Source organism: Leptodactylus fuscus, chromosome 11 (assembly GCF_031893055.1).
Source record: "Leptodactylus fuscus isolate aLepFus1 chromosome 11, aLepFus1.hap2, whole genome shotgun sequence".
Classification (NCBI taxonomy): domain Eukaryota; kingdom Metazoa; phylum Chordata; class Amphibia; order Anura; family Leptodactylidae; genus Leptodactylus; species Leptodactylus fuscus.
The window spans coordinates 47,666,773-47,687,092 of record NC_134275.1 but is presented as its reverse complement, the minus strand read 5'-3'; the positions used below and the strand labels follow the sequence as shown (position 1 = coordinate 47,687,092).

The 20,320-nt window shown below is 45.7% G+C and overlaps 1 protein-coding gene across 1 annotated transcript; it reads right to left on the bottom strand.

Annotated features, from left to right (window-relative positions):
* Nucleotides 1-247: 247 nt before the first annotated feature.
* On the bottom strand, nucleotides 248-20,200 carry FKBP15 (FKBP prolyl isomerase family member 15). Its single transcript, XM_075259561.1, has 30 exons — nucleotides 20,035-20,200; nucleotides 15,557-15,666; nucleotides 15,312-15,393; nucleotides 14,236-14,305; nucleotides 14,034-14,108; nucleotides 13,159-13,257; nucleotides 12,683-12,832; nucleotides 12,315-12,383; nucleotides 11,802-11,945; nucleotides 11,265-11,392; nucleotides 11,107-11,158; nucleotides 10,892-11,011; nucleotides 9,926-10,022; nucleotides 9,709-9,806; nucleotides 9,320-9,425; nucleotides 8,040-8,149; nucleotides 7,850-7,963; nucleotides 7,627-7,721; nucleotides 6,986-7,088; nucleotides 6,284-6,455; nucleotides 6,076-6,212; nucleotides 5,549-5,695; nucleotides 5,154-5,231; nucleotides 4,956-5,057; nucleotides 4,321-4,374; nucleotides 4,144-4,245; nucleotides 2,228-2,335; nucleotides 1,300-2,072; nucleotides 980-1,067; nucleotides 248-787 (listed from the first exon to the last, which is right to left on the bottom strand). Exons 1-30 carry the CDS (start codon nucleotides 20,082-20,084, stop codon nucleotides 707-709), a joined length of 3,714 nt encoding a protein of 1,237 aa, XP_075115662.1. The 5' UTR covers nucleotides 20,085-20,200; the 3' UTR covers nucleotides 248-706.
* Nucleotides 20,201-20,320: the final 120 nt, after the last annotated feature.

Below are 20,320 nucleotides of genomic sequence, written 5' to 3'. Positions count from 1 at the left end.
TGACATCACATGACCTGTGAAGCAGAAGCGGCACCCAGGGAGGACCAATACCACTTCAAAGAGCTGATCCTCCTCAGGGGTCCCAGGTTAGTCTTTGCCGATCTTCAGCTGTTGACCTATCCTAAAGGATGACTGATACCAGAGAACAATGGGTAAACAGATGCACTACAATTGGGGTTGTGGGTAGATTTTTCACTTCCAAAATGGTCACAAAAACTGCAATAAACCAGGAAATCAGACACTGCTGAACTTGATTTATTGAAGTACAATGTGCTTATCACAGCTACAGAGTATTAAAAATACACCAGGAGGTTATAACTGCGCCTCCCCATCTGTATTCGGTTAGTAACATACAACTGGCAACAACTAATAGACACAGCGGTGTGGAGTTATCCAAACCCACATATCTTCCTGTAATGCATTCTGGGTCATGAGCTCCTTCCTGCAATGCATTCTGGGTGCAGGAGGCTGACACATCTGATATTAGGAGTAGATTCCATTCCGCGGTCATATTATACCATTACATATATGTATACGTGACTGCAGCGGGCGAGGATTCCTTGGCGCTGATCTCAGCAGCAGCCATGGCTTGAGACTAAAAAAGTTCATTGTTCCTCCAGTTTTCCGGCGCTCGCGCTCTCATGTGCTTGAGATGTTGCTGTGCAGTTCATCTTTAAGGTTCACCTTCAAGAGCCAGAGGTTATAGTTACCCCAACCAGTCCAAGTCATCATCTTCATCATCGTCATCTCCAAAAAGAGGGGCAGGGGGAGGACGTCCCTTCATGCTCTAAAGACGGAAGACACAGTCAGTTGTAGGAAATGAAGTTTTTATGTGAAGTACTTGGATGTACTTGGATGCAGGAGGCACACACCTCATTCGTGAAGACTATGGTATGTGATGGGTAACTGTTCACACAAGGCAGGTTGAATATTAACAACAATGTCTATTCAGGTGAATGGGATAAGATACGGTACGTACCACTTCCTCCTCTTCTTCCTCTTCATGCTTCACTTTGATGACAGGAGACGCAGCTTTAAATAAATCCTCTTCATCCGATTCAGCTGGACTGAAAGTAAGTAAAAATACAATAGGTACAGACACGTATAAGGTGGCCGCAATGTCACATGACCGGGCAAGTTAGTAGCCAGTCACCTGATAGTGGGCACATCCATAGGTCACCTTCTAAACCTCCCCTATATGGGATAGATCAGACCCACCTGTCACCACCCGTAATGACACAACAAACTTGACAAGTCTGCCTTTCTGGGAAAGATGGGTTTATGTCAACCAGAACTGACCTGGTATCCGCAGTCTTCTGCTTAGGATTGCTGTGTACCTTCCCTTGTGTCTCGGGACTTCCCGTAGACTGACGTGTTGGGGTCTCTTCTTTTGGAGGTACAGGGCTGCTACTCTCCTCATCACTTCCCAGGGGTGGAGGACCTTCCAGCTTCTCTTCCTCACTGGTCTTGGGTAAGGCACCTGAAGGTTCTCCAGACTTGCAAGCATCTTCCTTCAGGTCTTCATCAGCAGTTCCGACCTCTAGAGAAGATTCAATGACCAGTGGATCATTACTGGATTCTCTGTTGATCTCTACGTGGGTAACCGTACTGGACTCCGGCATGTCACTGGAGATCATGTGCACAAGAGCTGATGGGGTGTCCAGATCCTCCTCAATCACCTTCACTACCTCGTCTTCATGATGGTCCTCCACTGCTTTGTCTTCGTGATGGTCCTCCACTGCTTTGTTTTCATGGTGGTCCTCCATTACCTCATCTTTATGGTGGTTCTCTACTGCTTTGTCTTCATAATGGTTCTCCAGTGATGTGGGCACCTCTTGGTTTGGATAACCATTGACTTCTTTAGTCTTAGGAGTCTCCTCAATCTGTTCATGATCTATTGAGGTAGGTTCACTTAGACTCTGAAGAGTCGGCAGATGAACCTGTAGCTCAGGGTGTGCCGCTACACCAGCTGGCTCCTCCTCCTCTTCTTCTTCCTCCTCCTCCTCCTCCTCGCTGCTGCTTTCTGCAGGCTGCTTCTCCTGAGTTTTGTTAAGTAGCTGTAGTGTGGTGGCCTAATAAGAAACAAATGCAAAAGGAGGTAAAAAAACAAAGCTCTTCCACACTGCAAGACATTCACTTACTTGGAAAAGATGTATCAGTGCATTATAACAGATCCATCAGCAAAACAAGGTCTGGTATGGTCATGAACCATGATGACGTCCATTACCTTTATGGTGCTCATGATGGTCCCCAGCACCGCCCGCCCGGAGTAAGACTCCTCCAAGTCAAATTCTTTCCTAAGCGACTGGAAGACGCCATTCATGATCTTCTTCACCTGAGAAAGCAGGAGAAAAGCAATGGTATAGGAGGCATTCACACAGTGCAGCTGAAAAAATAAAAACTGAATATGGTTTTTAAGCTATTTTTGGGGCAGTTTCTTAATTTTACAGGTGAAACATGTTAAAAATAAATATTTCGCCTATAACATTAAAGGGGCTGTATCAGCAAAATTATGCTAATAGAGCCCCACATATGCGTGAATAGCCTTTAAAAAGGCTATTCAGGCACCGTAAATGTTATATTAAACCCTGGTCCCGTTTTTAAATAAAAGCATTAAAATATGTATGCAAATCTTACCGAACGTGCACCGGGGGCGGGGATGCACGATGTGACGTCAGCTTCGGGCACGCCTGCCTCTTCTGTCTTCTTGTAGTAACGCCCTCTGGTTCCATGTCTTCTTCCATCTTCTTGTCTTCAAATCCCGCGCCTGCGTAGTAGCGCTTCCCTCCGGAGCGCTACTGCGCAGTACACTCGTGAACTGCCATTAAGTAAAATGGCGAGTGAGTCTACGCAGTAGCGCTCCGGAGGGAAGCGCTACTACCCAGGCGCAGGATTTGAAGACATGAAGACGGAAGAAGACATGGAACCAGAGGGCGTCACTACAAGAAGACAGAAGAGGCAGGCGTGCCCGAAGCTAACGTCACATCGTGCATCCCCGCCCATGGTGCACGTTCGGTAAGATTTGCATATATGTTTTAATGCTTTTATTTAAAAACGGGACCGGGGTTTAATATAACATTTACGGTGCCTGAATAGCCTTTTTAAAGGCTATTCACGCATGTGTGAGGCTCTATTAGCATAATTTTGCTAATAGAGCCCCTTTAAAGGGATTCTATCATCAGAGTTCCTTTTTCTACAAAGACCATATTCTTCTTCTACCTTTCTTTTTCTGATCCGCGCCACCGTTCCTGACAATTTTCTTTTTTATGCAAGCAAGCCTTCAGAAAGCACAGGGGGCGTCCCCTGTGCTCACCGAAAACGCTCCACTGACGCCTCTGTCTTCTTCTGCCGATGCCTCTCCACCGCGTCATCAGCCAGCTGAGCAGACTACGCATGTCCATTCAGCCATTTTCCTGTGGCCTCTTACACAAGCATCCATTCAGCCACAGGAAAATGGCCGAATTGACATGCGCAGTCAGCTCTGCTGGCTGATGATGTGGTAGAGAGAGGCGTTGCTAGAGTGACTTCAGTGAGAACAGGGGATGCCCTCTGTGATTTCTGAAGATTCATTTGAATAAGGAATAAAGAAAATTCTTAGGAACTGCGGTGCAGATCAGAAATAGAAAGGTAGGAGAAGAATAGCCTTTCTATAGGCTATTCTGACGTGGTCTTTGTAGGAAAAGGGATTCAAATGATAGAATCCCTCTAAGGAACTGCATTAAAACTATATGAGATTTTAGCAGCACCATGTGAATGCACCCTTATAAACTTCCTCAGATTGTAATATTCAGGGAATATTATCAATTTGTAAATAAATATACATTTAGATCTAGATCCAGTCAGGGAGCAACCCAGGAGCTAAAGGGTGAGGATGTCATCTTAAAGTATGCAATGACATCATATCGGTGGCTCTACAGGTTGTCATGCCATACTGGGAATTATACTGTCCCAAGAACCACAGGTTGCAGTACAAGAGCTGTATGCTCTATGTAGGTTATTACTAGGTTATTAACTGACCGCAGACCCCACAGATGCAGTGGTCCCGTTGCAGTTGCTACATACCCTATAGGTTATACAGCTCAATGCAAATAAAGTAGCCATCCAGATCAAACCACATTAAGAATGAGCCACATGACGTCTCACCTCCTCGGCAGGATTGCTGACCGGACGCCCTTCTTCTTTAGTCACATGAACGTCTCTAAGTTGTTCTGTTAATGAAGTGACCTGAGCCTGGAGCTGAGTGCACTGGACGGAGAAATAAGTGACAATAAGTATACGGATCATGAGTAGTCAGGATGGCTTTGATGGTGGAGGACTCACCTTCAGTCTCAGAGGCTCGAGCTCCGCGGATCCTTCCTTAAGTCGGGATAACTTCTGATCATGGCGGTCAGTGGGATCAATAATCAGGCCAGACAAGGTCATGGAGCGTGAGTATGATCAAAGGAGACAACATTAATATATAGGAAAGGAACAATAAAAGAGATATAATGTTATAATATGACCCATTGCCAAGGTTACATTACATTTTTCCATAATAAAAACCTTTTCAGTGCAAACTGCAAAGTTTGACAACCTTGCGTTATACTTAAGAGGGTTTTCCAAGCCTTACATGAAAGCTGAGGGTCTGACACCCCTGTCGATCAGCTGAATGAAGAAGCCATGGCGATCACAAGTGGTTCAGCACTACCGTATGGTGATGACATCACGTTTATAGGTCACATGGTAGGGCAACAGCTCAGTCCAATTCAAGTGAATAGGGCTATTCTGCAATACCAAGCACAGCCACTATACAGTGTACAGCGCGGTGCTGTGTATTTAGTGAAGAGTACGCACCATCATCAATCAGCTGATCGTTCTCCCTACACGATCACATATTGATGATTGATCCTATCTGCTATGGAAAACCCCTTTACTCCATGACTCCCCATGACAGTATCACAGCCGCTCTCTCTCACCTCCTCTGCATGGTCTTTTGCAGACAGCAGATCACTTTCTCGGTCACGCAAGTCTTGTAGCTGGTTGTTGAGGGAGGTGATCTGACCCTGTAACCGGGCGCACTGTAGAGGAGACATAAAGCAGTCATATGACCTGAGATTTGTGCCATCTGACCCTGCCACCAAATCAGAAGACTATAGGTAACAATCCACACTCACCCTCTCCTTCAGGGGCTCTACCTGTGCGGCCTGATCCTGGAGCTCCAGCAGCTTCTGCTCATCTTGAGAGGACGACAGCTGAACACCAACAAGGCAATGATAAAGTAAGTGAACCCCAAAATATCAGTGTGCATGGAAAAATCATATAGACCAAGGACCAGCAACCTTCAGCACTACTGCTTCTGTAAAACGCCAACTCCTAGAATGCTCCATTTACTTCAATGGGAGTTCTAGAGTAATGATGCAAGCTGGGAAATGTAGTTCCACAACAACTGAAGTGCCAAGGCTTACCTACTCCTGATATAGATACTATAAGCCAAATGGAAGTCAATAATGGTCTTTACATCTCTGACCAATCCACTGCCCACACAGCCGTCACTCTGTTCCCTACTGACCTGTTCAGCAGTTGCCTGCTCACGGCTTTTCTTCAGCTGTCGTCTGAGACTCTCGATCTCCTCTTGGAAGGTTCGCCGTTGCTCCTCCTGCTCTTCCTCCGCTCGCTGTCGCTCTTGCTGTGACTTCTTCTTCCTCTCAGACAAGCTCTACATCACAGACCGGAAATATCCACTCAATATTCCTTCACAGATTGGGCTACAGGCAATGCACCTCTGGCTCCTTCTCCATTATTACCCCCAAAAATATTATCTACAGAGACAGGTGACTCCAGCTAATTTGTATGTTCTTTTGTCTAAGAATGTCAATGCTTTACACTGCAGCTCTACTTACTTACATTGCATGCTGTGTAGAAGTGGATTTCCATTATAGTAATCAACTATATGCAAGGTAACTACTACTACTATATTGGTGAAAGGCCCATCGTTCGATAACCCAAACACTAGAATTCTGAACCTGCTGCAGTAGGAACCAGTGATAGAGGCACATAATGCAAACCAACATATAGCGGTCATTCCAGGACATTCACCTTCTCTAGATTCTCCTTCTCTATCTTCAGATCTGAGATTTCCTCCTCTAGAGCGGTCAGTCTGAGCTCCAGGGTCCGGCGGCTGTCCTTCTCAGTCTTGGCACGGGTTTTGGTCAGCTCAGACGTCTCTTTCATTTCTGGGTATACAAGAAATTATTAGTCCAGGGCCAGAGTAGGCCAGGAAGTCCACAGTGGAGGGCGCACTCACCTATGAGCTGGGCCTGCAGAGAACCAAGTTCCACGCGACACTTCTCGGCTTCTTGCAAGGAGGCGGCGAGCTGTGTGCGAAGATCCATCTCCTTCTTCTGGTATGCTGTGACCTCCAGCTGAAGACGGGACAGCTGGCCGGTGGCAGCAGATAGTTCTTCTGCTACTCTGGCCTGGAATAAGGAGTGAATAGTGAGTGACCCTAGTAGATCCCATCCTGGTGACACCACTACTAGTCTACAATCTGGCTGTCAGGACATGCTGGGAGTTGTAGTCTCCCAACAGTAAGACATAACAAAACGCGGACTAATGGGCTGAAGAATCACAGGTTAGTGAAAGAAATTACAGGAAGAAAGAATGAAAGGAGTTCCCACAGACCTCACCTGATACCTTCCCAGATCCAAATGCAAAGCATGCTGGGAAAGAGAAAGCAGCGACAGTGAGAACAAGCAAGCAAATCACAGAGCGCTATGGGACAACGCACCAAGCATTTACATCTCCTAATAGGTCATTTCTATACTCTTGTCCTTAGGGGGCAGTATGACATCTAAATACCCATTAAATAGCACATCTATGACGGCCCATTCTGGACTACAGGCTAGTGATGCAACCCAACTGACTGTATGGACACAATCTTGGAAGACATAGGCCTACAGCAATGATAGGGAAATGCACATGCACACACCCATCTGCTTAGAAATACCTTTTCTTGCATGGCGTGCAGCATCTTAGCCTGTGTGCTCTCAGATGATGTCTTCAGAGAGTCGTTCCTCTGCTCCATTAATAAATTACTCTGTTCTACATACCTGAGGATGAGGATAGGAGGCCAGTGTAAATGTATGAAAAATATCTAATAACGTGCATCTCTATAAACACCTCACCAAGTGTTTAAACAGCTGAGGTCTTAAAGGGGTTTTACAAGAGATAAATATTGAGGACTTTACCTCTAGGAAAATCAGATTGGTAGTTAAGTGACACTCAGGACGCCCATGGATCAGCTGTACAAAGTGGCAGCAGCACTCTAGTGACAAACCAGTGATGTCACATTCAACAGTCACACGGTTTGGTTGTAGCTCAATCCCGTACAAGTGAATGCAGGTGAACTGCAATACCAAGGGCAGCCATTATAACACATACGGCACTGTACTAGGTATTCAGTGAAGAGGTCTCAGCGCTCATCCAAATGCTAAAGTCTCTTCAAACAGCTGATCTCTGAGGGTCCCTGGTGTCAGAACCCCACCAATCACATATAAGGTTACGTCATCAATATTTAACATTGAAAAAAATCCTTTAAGAGTCATTCCAGTTTGTTGCCACTAGATGGCAGCACCTTGAGAGTTCTACCTCTGGTTACGATTTATAAGTTCGCCAATCTTTCCGTTCTGCTCCTCTATGCGGCTGCTCTTGTCCAGGACTTCTTGCTTCAAACGTTCATTTTCCTGACAGGCAAACAAACATTAAATTATTGGATTTACCTAATGCAAAAGTCTCCAAGATCATGGCTGCTCACTGCCTGGTATGGGTGTGCACAGTAGGTGTTCTCCCATTCCCCTTCTCGGACGCTCACCTGGATGATGCGCTGGATATTATTCATGATCATGGCGCTCTCCATGGTGATGGAGGATATTCCAGGGAGCAGATGGGAGGCTCCGGCTGAATTCTCCTTCTGCAGATTGTCCACCTGCTCCGACAGACATGAAAGTAAGAGGACAAGAAGTGGCGGAGACCACAGTACAGATCACACAAGTACTCCATACCTTAGAGGCCAGGTTGTCAATTTTATCAATGACTTTGCCAATGGCCATCCGGATCTCTGTGCTGTGCTGTCGCGCCTCTGTCATCAGGAAAGAAGTGACGTCACCTGGGGCTGAGCAGATGAACACACAATGAAGAGGAGTGGCATAGAGAAGATTAGCTCAGTCATGGGTGGCAGCAGCCATCTTGCTTTCATGCTGAGGGCACTCCACAAAAGCTGGAGGTGAGCATCTCTGACCGCATCTACCTCTGACTCATAAGCAAGAGGTCTTAGGGTGCATGCACACTACGTAACGCCGGGCGTGTATGAGAGCCGTACACGCCGGCATTACGGCAGACTGCCGAACACTTCCCATTCACTTCAATGGGAGCGCTCGTAACAGCGGCGTTTACGAGCGCTCCCATTGAAGTGAATGGGAAGTGTTCGGCAGCCCTGCTGTAACGCCGGCGTGTACGGCTCTCATACACCACCGGCGTTACTCAGTGTGCATGCACCCTTAAAGGGTTTTTCCAGGCTTAATGATTGAAGACCTATCCTATGTTTATAGTGGTTGTGCTTGGTATTGCGGATCACACCATTTACTTGAATGGGACCAAGTTCCAAACAGGTCATATGACCAATGAATGAGGCATCACATGACTGCTGTTTCTAACAGCTGATCTGCGGGGTGTTGACCCCACGCTGATCTTCAGTTGATGGCCTTCCATCTGCAGTGAATGGACATATTAAATAAATAATAATGGAACCCATGAGACTGCTAAATCCAATAGCAACCCCACTGATTTACAGAGGGGTCCGTCTGGGACCCATCAAGGTTTTTGATGCATTATAAGATTTTTTTGGACTAGGATATCAATGACCAATTCTTAGGGTAGACCATCAATATTTGAGTGGTAATGTCTGACCTCGCAGACTCCACTGATCAGCTGTTTGCAGTGCTTGGATGTTCTTTCTCACTTCCCAGGCCAGTGACATTACATTCAATAAATGGGGCTGAGCTGCAATACCAAGCACAACCACTATACAGCACACAGCGCTGTGCTTGGTAAGCAGTAGAGACCAAATGACCAGGCTAAATGCTGCACCCTCTTCAATCAGCTGGGGGTGGGGGGGGGTGTTGCAGTTCCCCTCCACTGATCTGATCCTGATGACCTATCCTAAAGGCAAAAGCAATAACGAGTCCCTGAGAACCCCTTCAACAGTAAGAACAGCATCTTTGCTGAAATCAGGCAATGAGTGACATTGTGGAGCTTCACTGACATAAAGGAACACCCTTCGTACCTTGATACGCAGCCGGCTGCTGCACAGGTGCAGGATAGACATGGCTGACCGGCTGCAGCTGGGTTGTCGGGTTCTGTGGATATGTATACTGGATTCCAGTGTATGGCTGAAAGACAATTAGAAGTGCTATAATGTACAACGTACAGGTAATAATACTGCATTGGTACATACGTGGAGGTTACACGTTGACAGTAGCTAAAAAAAATTATAACAGAAGTAAAATAGATAATGTTTTGGGTAAAATAAGAATATTCTATAAATTAGATGTAGATTTGGGATATTTTCAATGTCAATTAATGTGAACATACTGCAAACAGGACTGGAGACAAATCTATCAGCTGCAACACCCAAAATCCACCACTAGATGGCTCACATACTGCATGTATTACCTGGAAGCCTGGAGCAGCTGGAACGCCCTGGGATGGAAGATGCCCCACTGGTAAGAGGGCAGCAGAGGAGGCGGGGAGCCCTGGTACTGGCTGCGGCACTGTAAAGGACATAAAGAAAGGTTATATAGGGAATGACGCCTGAACTGTTCTCACTGCTGTAAACAGAGCAGTTAAGTGGTAACTGGTGAGTATATACAATATATTATATTATCTATACCCGGAGCTGCTATAGTAGGAGGGTGGCTGATCTGTGGTGTGGGCCGGACAGTGAGGGGAGCGGCAGGATGTGGGGAGATTTTCTGTGTGTTGGGGTCCTGAAAGAAGAAACACACTGTTTTACAATTGATGGCAAAGCTTAAAATTTTTTTATTTTAAATGTGTAAGACGTCCTACATCTGGATTTGTTGCAGTGTTTCAGTTTAGGTAATCACAAATCCTCATGTTGGTTCGCTTCTTTGTATCATCGCAAGAAAATGTAGCAGTCCCTAGAGATAGCCTGGACTGGACACAACTGTAGCAAAGTCCATGCTGTCAAAAGTATTAGGCTCGGTTCACATCGGCATTTGGTATTCCGTTTGGGGAGTCCACATAGGGACCCCCCCGAACAGAATACCTAGAGCATTGACAAGCGGTGAGCTTATGAAAGCACGCGGACCCCATAGACCAGGGGTAGGGAACCTTCGGCTCTCCAGCTGCTGTGAAACTACAACTCCCAACATGCTCCATTCACTTCCATGGGAGTTCTAAGAACAGCAGAGCAAGTATGCATGCTGGGAGTTGTAGTTTTGCAACAGCTGGAGAGCCGTACGTTCTCTACCCCTGCCATAGATTATAATGGGGTCTGTGTGTTTTCCACACGAGTCATGTGGAGACAAATATATTTCATGAACTACTTTCCTCTCCACATGATTCGTGCGGAGACTGCATGGAAAGCACACGGACCCAATTATGGTCTATGGAGTCTGTGTGCTTTCATAAGCTTGTCAATGAGTTCAGTATTCTGTTTGGGGGGTCCCCATACAGACTCCCTGAACAGAATAATGAGTGCAGATGTAAACCAGGCCTTAGATGTTTCCATTCACTGACTGCAAGCAGAGACCTTACAAATGGCAATGAAATGAAACAAACTCTTTAATCTGATATGACACCACAAATTCATATCAATGCCAAAAATACATTTTACCTCAATTTCTGAGTCACTGGAATCAGGTTGTGGGGGGGAGCTGCCTGCCAGGAAGGGTAACATGGGCTGACCCATTTTCGCCATACGGGAGATGAGCTTCGCCTTCGCCATATCAGGATTCTGCAGGATAAACATCAGCGATCAGCATTAACCTGCAGCATGCCAGCGCTGAAGGACGAAGCGGAGGAGGGGGTGGGGGGGGGGGGGTCACTTACCGCCAGCTGCTCACTGATGGAATTAGACTTGGCACGAACGTCTGGAGGATCCCTGGAGAAGAGAATCCATCAGTAAATGTACAACTGCCATCCAGGAGTCTGGGAAAGCTGGGTGATAAAGTGTAAGGGATGTATAATAATGGCCGGGTTGGGCATACCCAGGCTTTGGCGGCACTGATGTTGGCGGCTGAGGGAGACTTTCGACAGGAATACTGTCTGTAATGGAGACGGGAGAGTCACGGGAGCCGATGCTCTGCCGGTCTGACCCCTGGTCCTTCTGCTTCATCTGAACAGGAGAAAATTGCATTACATATATCTGATTACATACAGGTTTGGTATCTATAGGGACATCAGCCATACCTCCTATCTGAGGCACCTATATGCCTCACGCCTCGGTAATATCACTACTTCTTGGTCAGATACTAAGCAGCACAGTGTTAAAGGGAGTGTCCGAGCCAAAGAGGATTTCTCATACTACTGACATGCTGTCCACAGGATGGGTCATCGCTATGTCATCTGCTGGTGTCAGACACCCAGAATGCTGCCAAGACAGCTGATCTGTGCAGGGTCCAGGTGTCAGATGCCCATAGATTACATACTGATGACCTATTGGTCCAGACAACTCCATAAGGGCACATATAGGCAGTGGTATGAAATACTGAAATAATACAGGTAATACTGTAAAAGTCACTTACCCGCTTCACTTCCACCTCAAAGATGAGGGTGGCATTAGAGGGAATCCTGCCACTCAGTCCCTGAGAACCGTATCCAAGGGCAGGAGGGATGACCAGAAGTCTTCTGCCCCCTTTCTTCATCCCCAGCATGCCATCTTCCCAGCCCTGGACCACCACAGGGAGATAAAGAGATTCATCAGTGCATTGCAAACCGTACCATTCAAGAAACTAGTACTACTACGACCATCATCTGCAACATCTGATAATAGGGGTCCACCCCTGGCAGAACAAAGTGCTCACAGCACTAGCACCAAGGCATCTTCATTACTTATTACTACCTGTGGCTGTGTAGGGTACTGAACCTTGACCATTTAAATGAAGGTGATTCACGTGCAGTATCAGTCACCACCACACTTCATAGGTATGGCGCTATGTCTAGATGACTGGCATCACTAACTGAACAGGACTCAAAGTCTGCCCAAACCAAACAATTCCATAACAGACTGAACCTGGAAGGAGAGATGTACAGATCACCTTTATCACTTTTCCAGAGCCAAGCTTCAGCCGCAGTAATTTGTCCTTCTGAACGTTGGAGTCAAACATCTGAAAGTAATCAGAATGAAAGATAACTTAGTAAGTAACTGGGAAGGACAGCAAGATCCGAGCAAAATCCTGGGGTCCAGCGGGGTCACTATCACCCCCAACCAGGGCATAATCATACTACAGGGCTCATGAGTATCAGTTACAGCCATTACAAATCACAATCACAGGCTGAACGGGCATGCTGGGAATTGTAGTTGTACACAAGTTAGAGAGCCAAAGGTTGGAGCTCTCCACTCTAGCATGTGAACCATGTCAGACTGATCAGACAGAACCTTCCGATCTATCCCTCTTCATGGTACCTGTCCAATTCCATGGTTCTGGAGTAACCAGCCGGTGTAAGCAACTTCCATCAAGTCTCCGACATCTGCAGCTTGTCCCTCCCCGGCGAGGAGATCTTGGGAGACCACGGTGTCAATAGAAGGGGCACTGTTACACCTGGCAAGGCAGACCTGAGACAGGCAAATACATAATAGACGCACATTACAAATTATAATATATATATATATATATATATATATATATATATATACACACACACACACACACACACGCACATGAACCATATATATATATATATATATATATATATATATATATATATATATATATATATATATTTATACACACAAACACTACCTACACAAGTTACATACATTATACACACGCACTATACAGATACAAACACACACTACATGTATACATTACACACATACCATACAAACTTAGTACACAAACTATACATATACATTATACACACACCATATACATGGCTCACCTGTTTGCTGAATTCCACTGCAGACGTTTCGACCTCGAACATGATCGACCAGCTCTGTCTCTGGTCATCATAGAAAGCAGCGTAATTATTAAGCTGGACCTGCGGAAATCAGAAGGCAAGGCCTGAAGGGAGTGGTCGGAGGATACTGTGTACGCATCATCTTCCAGGAGTGCAGCCATACACACACTCTCCTATTCAGCAGATATATACCAGAAGTAAGATCCATTTCTAGAAATGCTGGGTTATAACCAACGTTAGTACTGTAGTTCTAACAGGAGTTGTTATCCAGCTTTCTTTAGGGCCTGAATGGCAAATCTTCCCTGTACCTCTCCAAGCTACAGCTATAACAACAAAATATACATTAAGCCTAGTGTAGGACCTGTGGTGGTAGCGCATGGCAAAGGAGAGCTATATGTGTCCTACAACATTTGATCTGGGCATTGGAATCTGATAGCTGGGACCCCAGAGATAGTGAGACAAGGCCCCCCCCCCCACCAAGTGCTGTGTGTGAATGGAGTGGTAATGCACATGTGTGGCCACCATTCACTCCTATGGCACTGAATGAAGTGGGGGTCACAGCTACTGCTCCATGCTATGCCAGCTCTTATGATCTCTGGAGGGTCCGGACAGTCAGACACTGATTCCCTATCATGCAGGCAGCGTCAGTCTTTCAGGTAATAAAGCTCCAGATCTGACATGAATATTCATCCAGAGCGACAAATGTCCCCTGACTGTAGACGTGACAGATCAATTTCACTTCCACTAAAAGGCTTGTTGGAATGGCAGCTGATATATAACAAGCACATTGTTCTATAGACCTGAGGAGGGACACCAGGGATTAGATACAGGATCCCCTATCAGGACCACAAGCTTACCGTGAACACAAATCCAGGATGTATCCTGACCGCAGTGACCGGCTGCTGCTGGCTGAGGTAGAGCAGGATCCTGTACTACATACATAAAGGAGAGGGGGAGGGGAGAGACACAGGTCATCATACAAGACATATACAAGAGCAATGAGGTGACATCACACCATGTATATGTAACACTGCACCCCAGTACAGCTCCTATACTCACCTCCTTACTGGCAGGATTACCCAAGACAGCTGCCCCGAACTTGCCCTGCTTCACATACTGCCCATTCACACTGTGCAAAGAGGGTAAGAATAAGACAAATGACTGAGACTAAAACTATCAATAATGTACCCGAAGTCCCAGGTATACAGAATAGACCACAATGTGTGATCACTGGGAGAGACTTATATCCTGTATTATACTCCAGAGCTGCGCTCACTATTCTGCTGGTACAGTCACTGTGTACTTACATTACATTACTTATCCTGTACTGATCCTGAGTTACATCCTGTATTATACTCCAGAGCTGCACTCACTATTCTGCTGGTACAGTCACTGTCTACATACATTACTTATCCTGTACTGATCCTGAGTTACATCTTGTATTATACTGAAGAGCTGTGCTCACTATTCTGCTGGTGCAGTCACTGTGTACATACATTACATTACTTATCCTGTACTGATCCTGAGTTACATCCTGTATTATACCCCAGAGCTGCACTCACTATTCTGCTGATGCAGTCACTGTGTACATACATTACATTACTTATCCTGTACTGATCCTGAGTTACATCCTGTATTATACTCCAGAGCTGTGCTTTCTATTCTGCTGGTGCAGTCACTGTGTACATACATTACATTACTTATCCTGTACTGATCCTGAGTTACATCCTGTATTATACTCCAGAACTGTGCTCTCTATTCTGCTGGTGCAGTCACTGTGTACATACATTACATTACTTATCCTGTACTGATCCTGAGTTACATCCCGTATTATACTCCAGAGCTGCGCTCACTATTCTCCTGGTACAGTCACTGTGTGCGTACATTACATTACTTATCCTGTACTGATCCTGAGTTACATCCTGTATTATACTCCAGAGCTGTACTCACCATTCTGCTGGTGTTGTCACTGTGTACATACATTACATTACTTATCCTGTACTGATCCTGAGTTCCGTCCCGTATTATACTTCAGAACTGCACTCACTATTATGCTATCCATGTACATTATAACTCCCCTATATACAGTGGCGGTGTAGGGGTCTTACATACAGTGACCCCTGGTCAGCACTCACTATTTATAGGCATGGACCGCGGTCGCAAACAGTACAGCTGGTGCAGCTCCGCTGGCTCCAGGCGGTTTGGGGGACTTTGTACCTGGAATATGAATAGAGAAACTTGAGGACAATGTGGATATTATGTTTTGGCTGCCTCCTCCCTTCCTGAGACCCCCCGCCTACTCCTACAATTGCTTCAAAGGTTCAGTCCCCACTAGGAGTAAACTGGGGCCCGACCAATGCTCAGAGCCCTCCATCCTCACCAGCTGGCACTCCGCCCTTCTTTGGCTGCTTCGGAGCGGTGTACTGGAAAGATTCATTGCCCTGGGCAGAAACCGTGTGGTCCATTCCAAAGAGAGAGGCCAGCTTTGCCCTAGGAAGAAAACAGAAGTCAGCCGCACAGTCCTTGTCCAGTGTATGCGATAGCTGGGTCATATGGCAGTCAGCAATCTAGGAAAGCTTGGTGAATGACAGTCAGGAATCTAGGAAAGCTGAGTGATGCAGTTATATCCTTCCAGAATGCAGGTATCGTACAGGGGAATACATCACTGTACAACTAGACAGATTTGACATGCACAACACTGAAAAGTAGTTTCATAATGATTGTCACCCAACTTTCCCAGAACAGACAGGACAAAATAAAGCAGAATTGATCTGTTTTTCACATCTGGCAGTAGAACTCCAAGATCTCTACTTGCTATCAGTAAATGGGAATATCATGAGTTCGACTTATTATCTCTACACAGCTGAGGGTTTGATGCAATTGCATCCAATCTAGACAGTCCAAGTAACAAATATCTTTCTTCCCTGATCATCTGCTACAATGTATCAGTCTGGAGTCACAGAGATTGTCTAAGAGCTGGATGCAATAGTAACAACCCCTCAAATGTGAGAAGTACTAGGTGCATGGTGTAATGAAGCTCCTGACAGACGGCAGACATATTGGACTGGATACAACGTACAATAAAAGGTAGCAGAACAGAGTAAAATGACCATCTAGGTTATTGCTGGTCTGTTATAATGTATCAGTGAAGTAAAATGAATCAGTCTGGATTTGAGAGGATCTGATACATTGCAGCAAACCCTCAGATTGATACATGAAGGACTGGCTCTAGTTTTCCTGCACTGACCCGTGGTTCTCCTGCCAGCAGTAGTCCATCCTCCATGGTCGAAACATGGTCTCCACCGACTCTCCTGGGCCCATCCTCAGTGCAAAAGTGACAAGTATATGCGATATCTGTCACCTCAACACAAAATTCTACCATCGGCGTCCGAGGAACCAACGAGCAGATAACATCTCCTACCCCACACGGCCGAAGAGAAGTGGTTAGGGCAGCAGGATGTCCGCTGGTGACGGCCCTAATTCCACTAATACACATCATCTGACACCAGTTTGGGAGCGCCGCGGGCTACAGGAACAAACTCATGGCCCAAAATTCTCTGCACTGGAAGATTTCACTCAACAATGGCCTTTAAGTCAGAGAGATGTGAACCACCAGGGGGCACTGTGCCGAATAGATAATATTGCAAATGGCCACTCCACTAGGAGGCGACTATTGCTGTATCACTGCCTGGGGTCATTGCTGGGTAACTAATCACTAGGGGAATGAGGATTTTATTGTTACAGATTTACCTATGGAAAACTAGCCAGTAGAGGGAAACGATCCCATGAGTAGCTCATAGTACTAGAGGATAATCAACCACATATTCAGATAATATTCCACACACTCATCCCTAGATAATCAACCACTAGGGGGAGATAAGTATATCACGATCCCACATACTAATCCCCTAGATAACCAACCACTAGGGGGAGATGAGTATATCACAATCCCACATACTCATCGCTATATAACCAACCACTAGGGGGAGATAAGTATATCACAATCCCACATATTCATCACTATATAACCAACCACTAGGGGGAGAAGAATACATCACTATCCCATACCGTAGTCTTCACTAGGTAACTAACCACTAGGCCAGGGGGTGAAGTGTCCATCATTACCCCACATACTCATTTTTTGGGGTGCCTTAGAACCTTCTTGAACAAATCAGGGTGGGAGAAATCCAAAGAGGGTGATCCTTGGTGTATGTGGGGGAGGGGCATGGCTATACACAAGGATTATAACGCATAGTTTCCTTTTCATGCTGCCTTGGCACACAAGGTCAGAAAACCACAAAAAGAACAAACCGTGACCAGACAACAAAGGAGTCAGTCATGTGATAAGCAACCTCAGGAATGTGATGTGTGGCCCTTTAAGAGAGTTAATAGAAGTCCTTGAATCTCAAAATTACATGAAGTTGTTCTGCAGTGATATCTGTTTTTGGGAAAGTTAGGTGAGAAGCAAAAAGGGTCCTGTCAGTGATGTCATTCAGCTTTCCCATGCTCCTGAAAAGCAAGTCAACCTGTGCATCCATTAATATAGGAGCATTATGTAGGTGCAACCTACATAATGAGGCAGATGTGCAGTGATCAGACTGGATAACCAACAACAGGCTGCCATTACTGAAGTCACCCAGCTTTCTCAAACAATATAAATCACTGACGGGCAATTTACTCACTATATTTGCTCATATCACCGAAAGAGTAATATAAAACATAACCTTTAAAAGTAGATAATTAAAATAAAATAATAAACCCAGTGTATATAAAATTTTTACAAAGTGGTGTAGTTTTGATGCATTCAAGACACCACTATGATACATTCAAGTACAATGTTTTCCTATATAGAGGATCTCGGTTGGTTGAGATCTAACCATAACTATCACCAGACCTGTGGGTGATAGTTATGGTTAGATCTCAACCAACCGAGATCCTCTATATAGGAAAACATTGTACTTGAATGTATCATAGTGGTCTCTTGAATGCATCAAAACTACACCACTTTGGAAAAATTTTATATACACTAGGTTTATTATTTTAATTATCTACTATTAAAGGTTATGTTTTATATTACTCTTTCGGTGATATGAGCTTTCTCAAACAAAACTAAAGTTTGCTAAGCCAGGGGAACGACCTCCATTACTGTGCGGGTTGTCACTCAGCTTTCCCTTACCAAACAGCTGTAAGGCACTTAGAGAGAACATTGAGCTAAAGCTGGAGGGCCCATGGCGGCTATATTGGTTGTCACCCAACTTTCCCTAAAACAGATGTCAAAACCCAAGAGCTGTGGCTACTAGTAGTGTGGGCCCTGTGGCCGGTCACATCACCTGTTGCTGGATTATATAGAGCAGATTAGGGAGTGCCCTGGACTTCTGCTTTTCAGCCTTCGTGGTTCCCGCTGTCACTTCCTTCTGGAAACCTCATAGTAAGTTATTATCAGCAAGGACTGAGATTATAGATTATCTAGTTCTCTCTGTTATCAGCCAGGGGTTGACTGTAGTGGACTCAAAACAGATGATCAGTCTATGGTCACTACAGACTACCATCTAATGTCCTCTGTTATCAGCCAGAGAATGATGGTAGTGATCTGCAATGAGATGATTGGTCTATGACCACTCCAGACTGCAATCTAGTGATCTCTGTTATCAGTCAGAGGATGACTGTAGTGATCGCCAATGAGATGACTGCACTGCAAACACTACAGATTGGCCACCCATAGACTGTCATATACTGAGATGTTTTTGGTACTGACCCAAAACTGGGGTCTTAACCCATAGAGCCCTGGTGTATGACATCACCTTATCATTGTCGGCACCCTTCAGCAACCCAGCTGTTGTGAAACTACAACTACCAGAATGTACACTTGATCTTCTGCGCTTGAAGCTCCCATAGAAGTGGATGGAGCATGCTGGGAGTTGTAGTTTCTTGAGGTGTCTCACCCCTGCACTATACTAGGGGATTGCTATTCTCCAGACAGTGGAGCAGTGATCCCGGTGTGAATGGCGCCTCTGTACTGGATTATGTAACATGCTGGCATTGGACCAATATAGGATAATAATAGATCCTTTGTAAAGGCGACCTTGGCAACAATTAAAGAGATCCTCATGCCAGCGATGATCAATGTGTCCATGGACAGGTCCCAAAGTGCTGGTCATGGCAGGACAGAGGGATGGCGCAGGTTCACGGTCCAGCCCCCATGACAGAATTTCTCTTTGTATAAAAGGGATTAGGAGGGTACTATAACTCTCATTGCTTCTATCAGGGACTGGTGGTGGTTGTAGTCTTGAAAGACCCTGAAATACATGAACGGAGCCCTGGAGACCCCGTTGACTATAATGGGGTCCATAGGGTGTCCATTGCTTTAGCTGAAATCGCTGAAGAAAAAAACTTGAGATTGCGACACTTTTTTGTCAGGCTGTGACGTATCTGCACCAAACGGACAAGTGACGTAAATATGAACACAGCCTAAAAAGCCATCAAACTGTAAGTTGTGAGCGAGACGTCACTGACAGAAAGCAGAGTTAGAGAAGAATTGAATAAAGTCTTGTAAACTTGTAAAAGTCAAGTTATGCAGGTGTCAGTGTCCGCAGACCGGCTCGTGGCGACCCTCATGGCGTCCAGCGCTAACAATTTCCACTGATCACAAAGATAGCCTGACCGGACAATGGCAAGCCAAAGAAAGGACGGGTCTCGGGTCACAGAAAAGTCACAGGGTGGCGCCATAGTTGCTATGGGACTACAAATCCCAGCATTCCCACACGGCTGGGACTTGTAGTTCCACTTAGTTCTACACTTTTACTGAATGTCAGTTAGTGAGGGGGGATGGGACTCTCACCTCTGTCAGGGGCTACTTACCCTCCAGTAGGAGACAAAAAGTCCGCATCATCCTCATCTGGCCCAAACATGACAGCGCAAGGTACAAGAGACCCCACCGGCAGCCAGCTGCCTCTTCCGGGCTGCCTGACAGTCACAGGGTAGTCAGCTGACTGCCTGCACTCCCACTCGTCGGGCTCACTTTACCGCTACCGTAAAGCAAATGCTGGAATCTGCCGTCAAAACATATCACGTGGCGTCTGGCTGCTGTGGTGGAACGCAGGAGCGGGCACTTCTGCGTGTTTCAAGCCTCGCTGTGGTCAACCAA

Coding starts and splice junctions, on each gene's coding strand:
- FKBP15 (XM_075259561.1), bottom strand. CDS start 20,084: ATGTTTGGGCCAGATGAGGATGATGCGGACTTTTTGTCTCCTACTGGA. Junction 5,232..5,548: donor AGCAGGCAACTGCTGAACAG/GTCAGTAGGGAA, acceptor GTTGGTGTTCAG/CTGTCGTCCTCTCAAGATGA. Junction 5,058..5,153: donor TAGAGCCCCTGAAGGAGAGG/GTGAGTGTGGAT, acceptor TCTCCTCTACAG/TGCGCCCGGTTACAGGGTCA.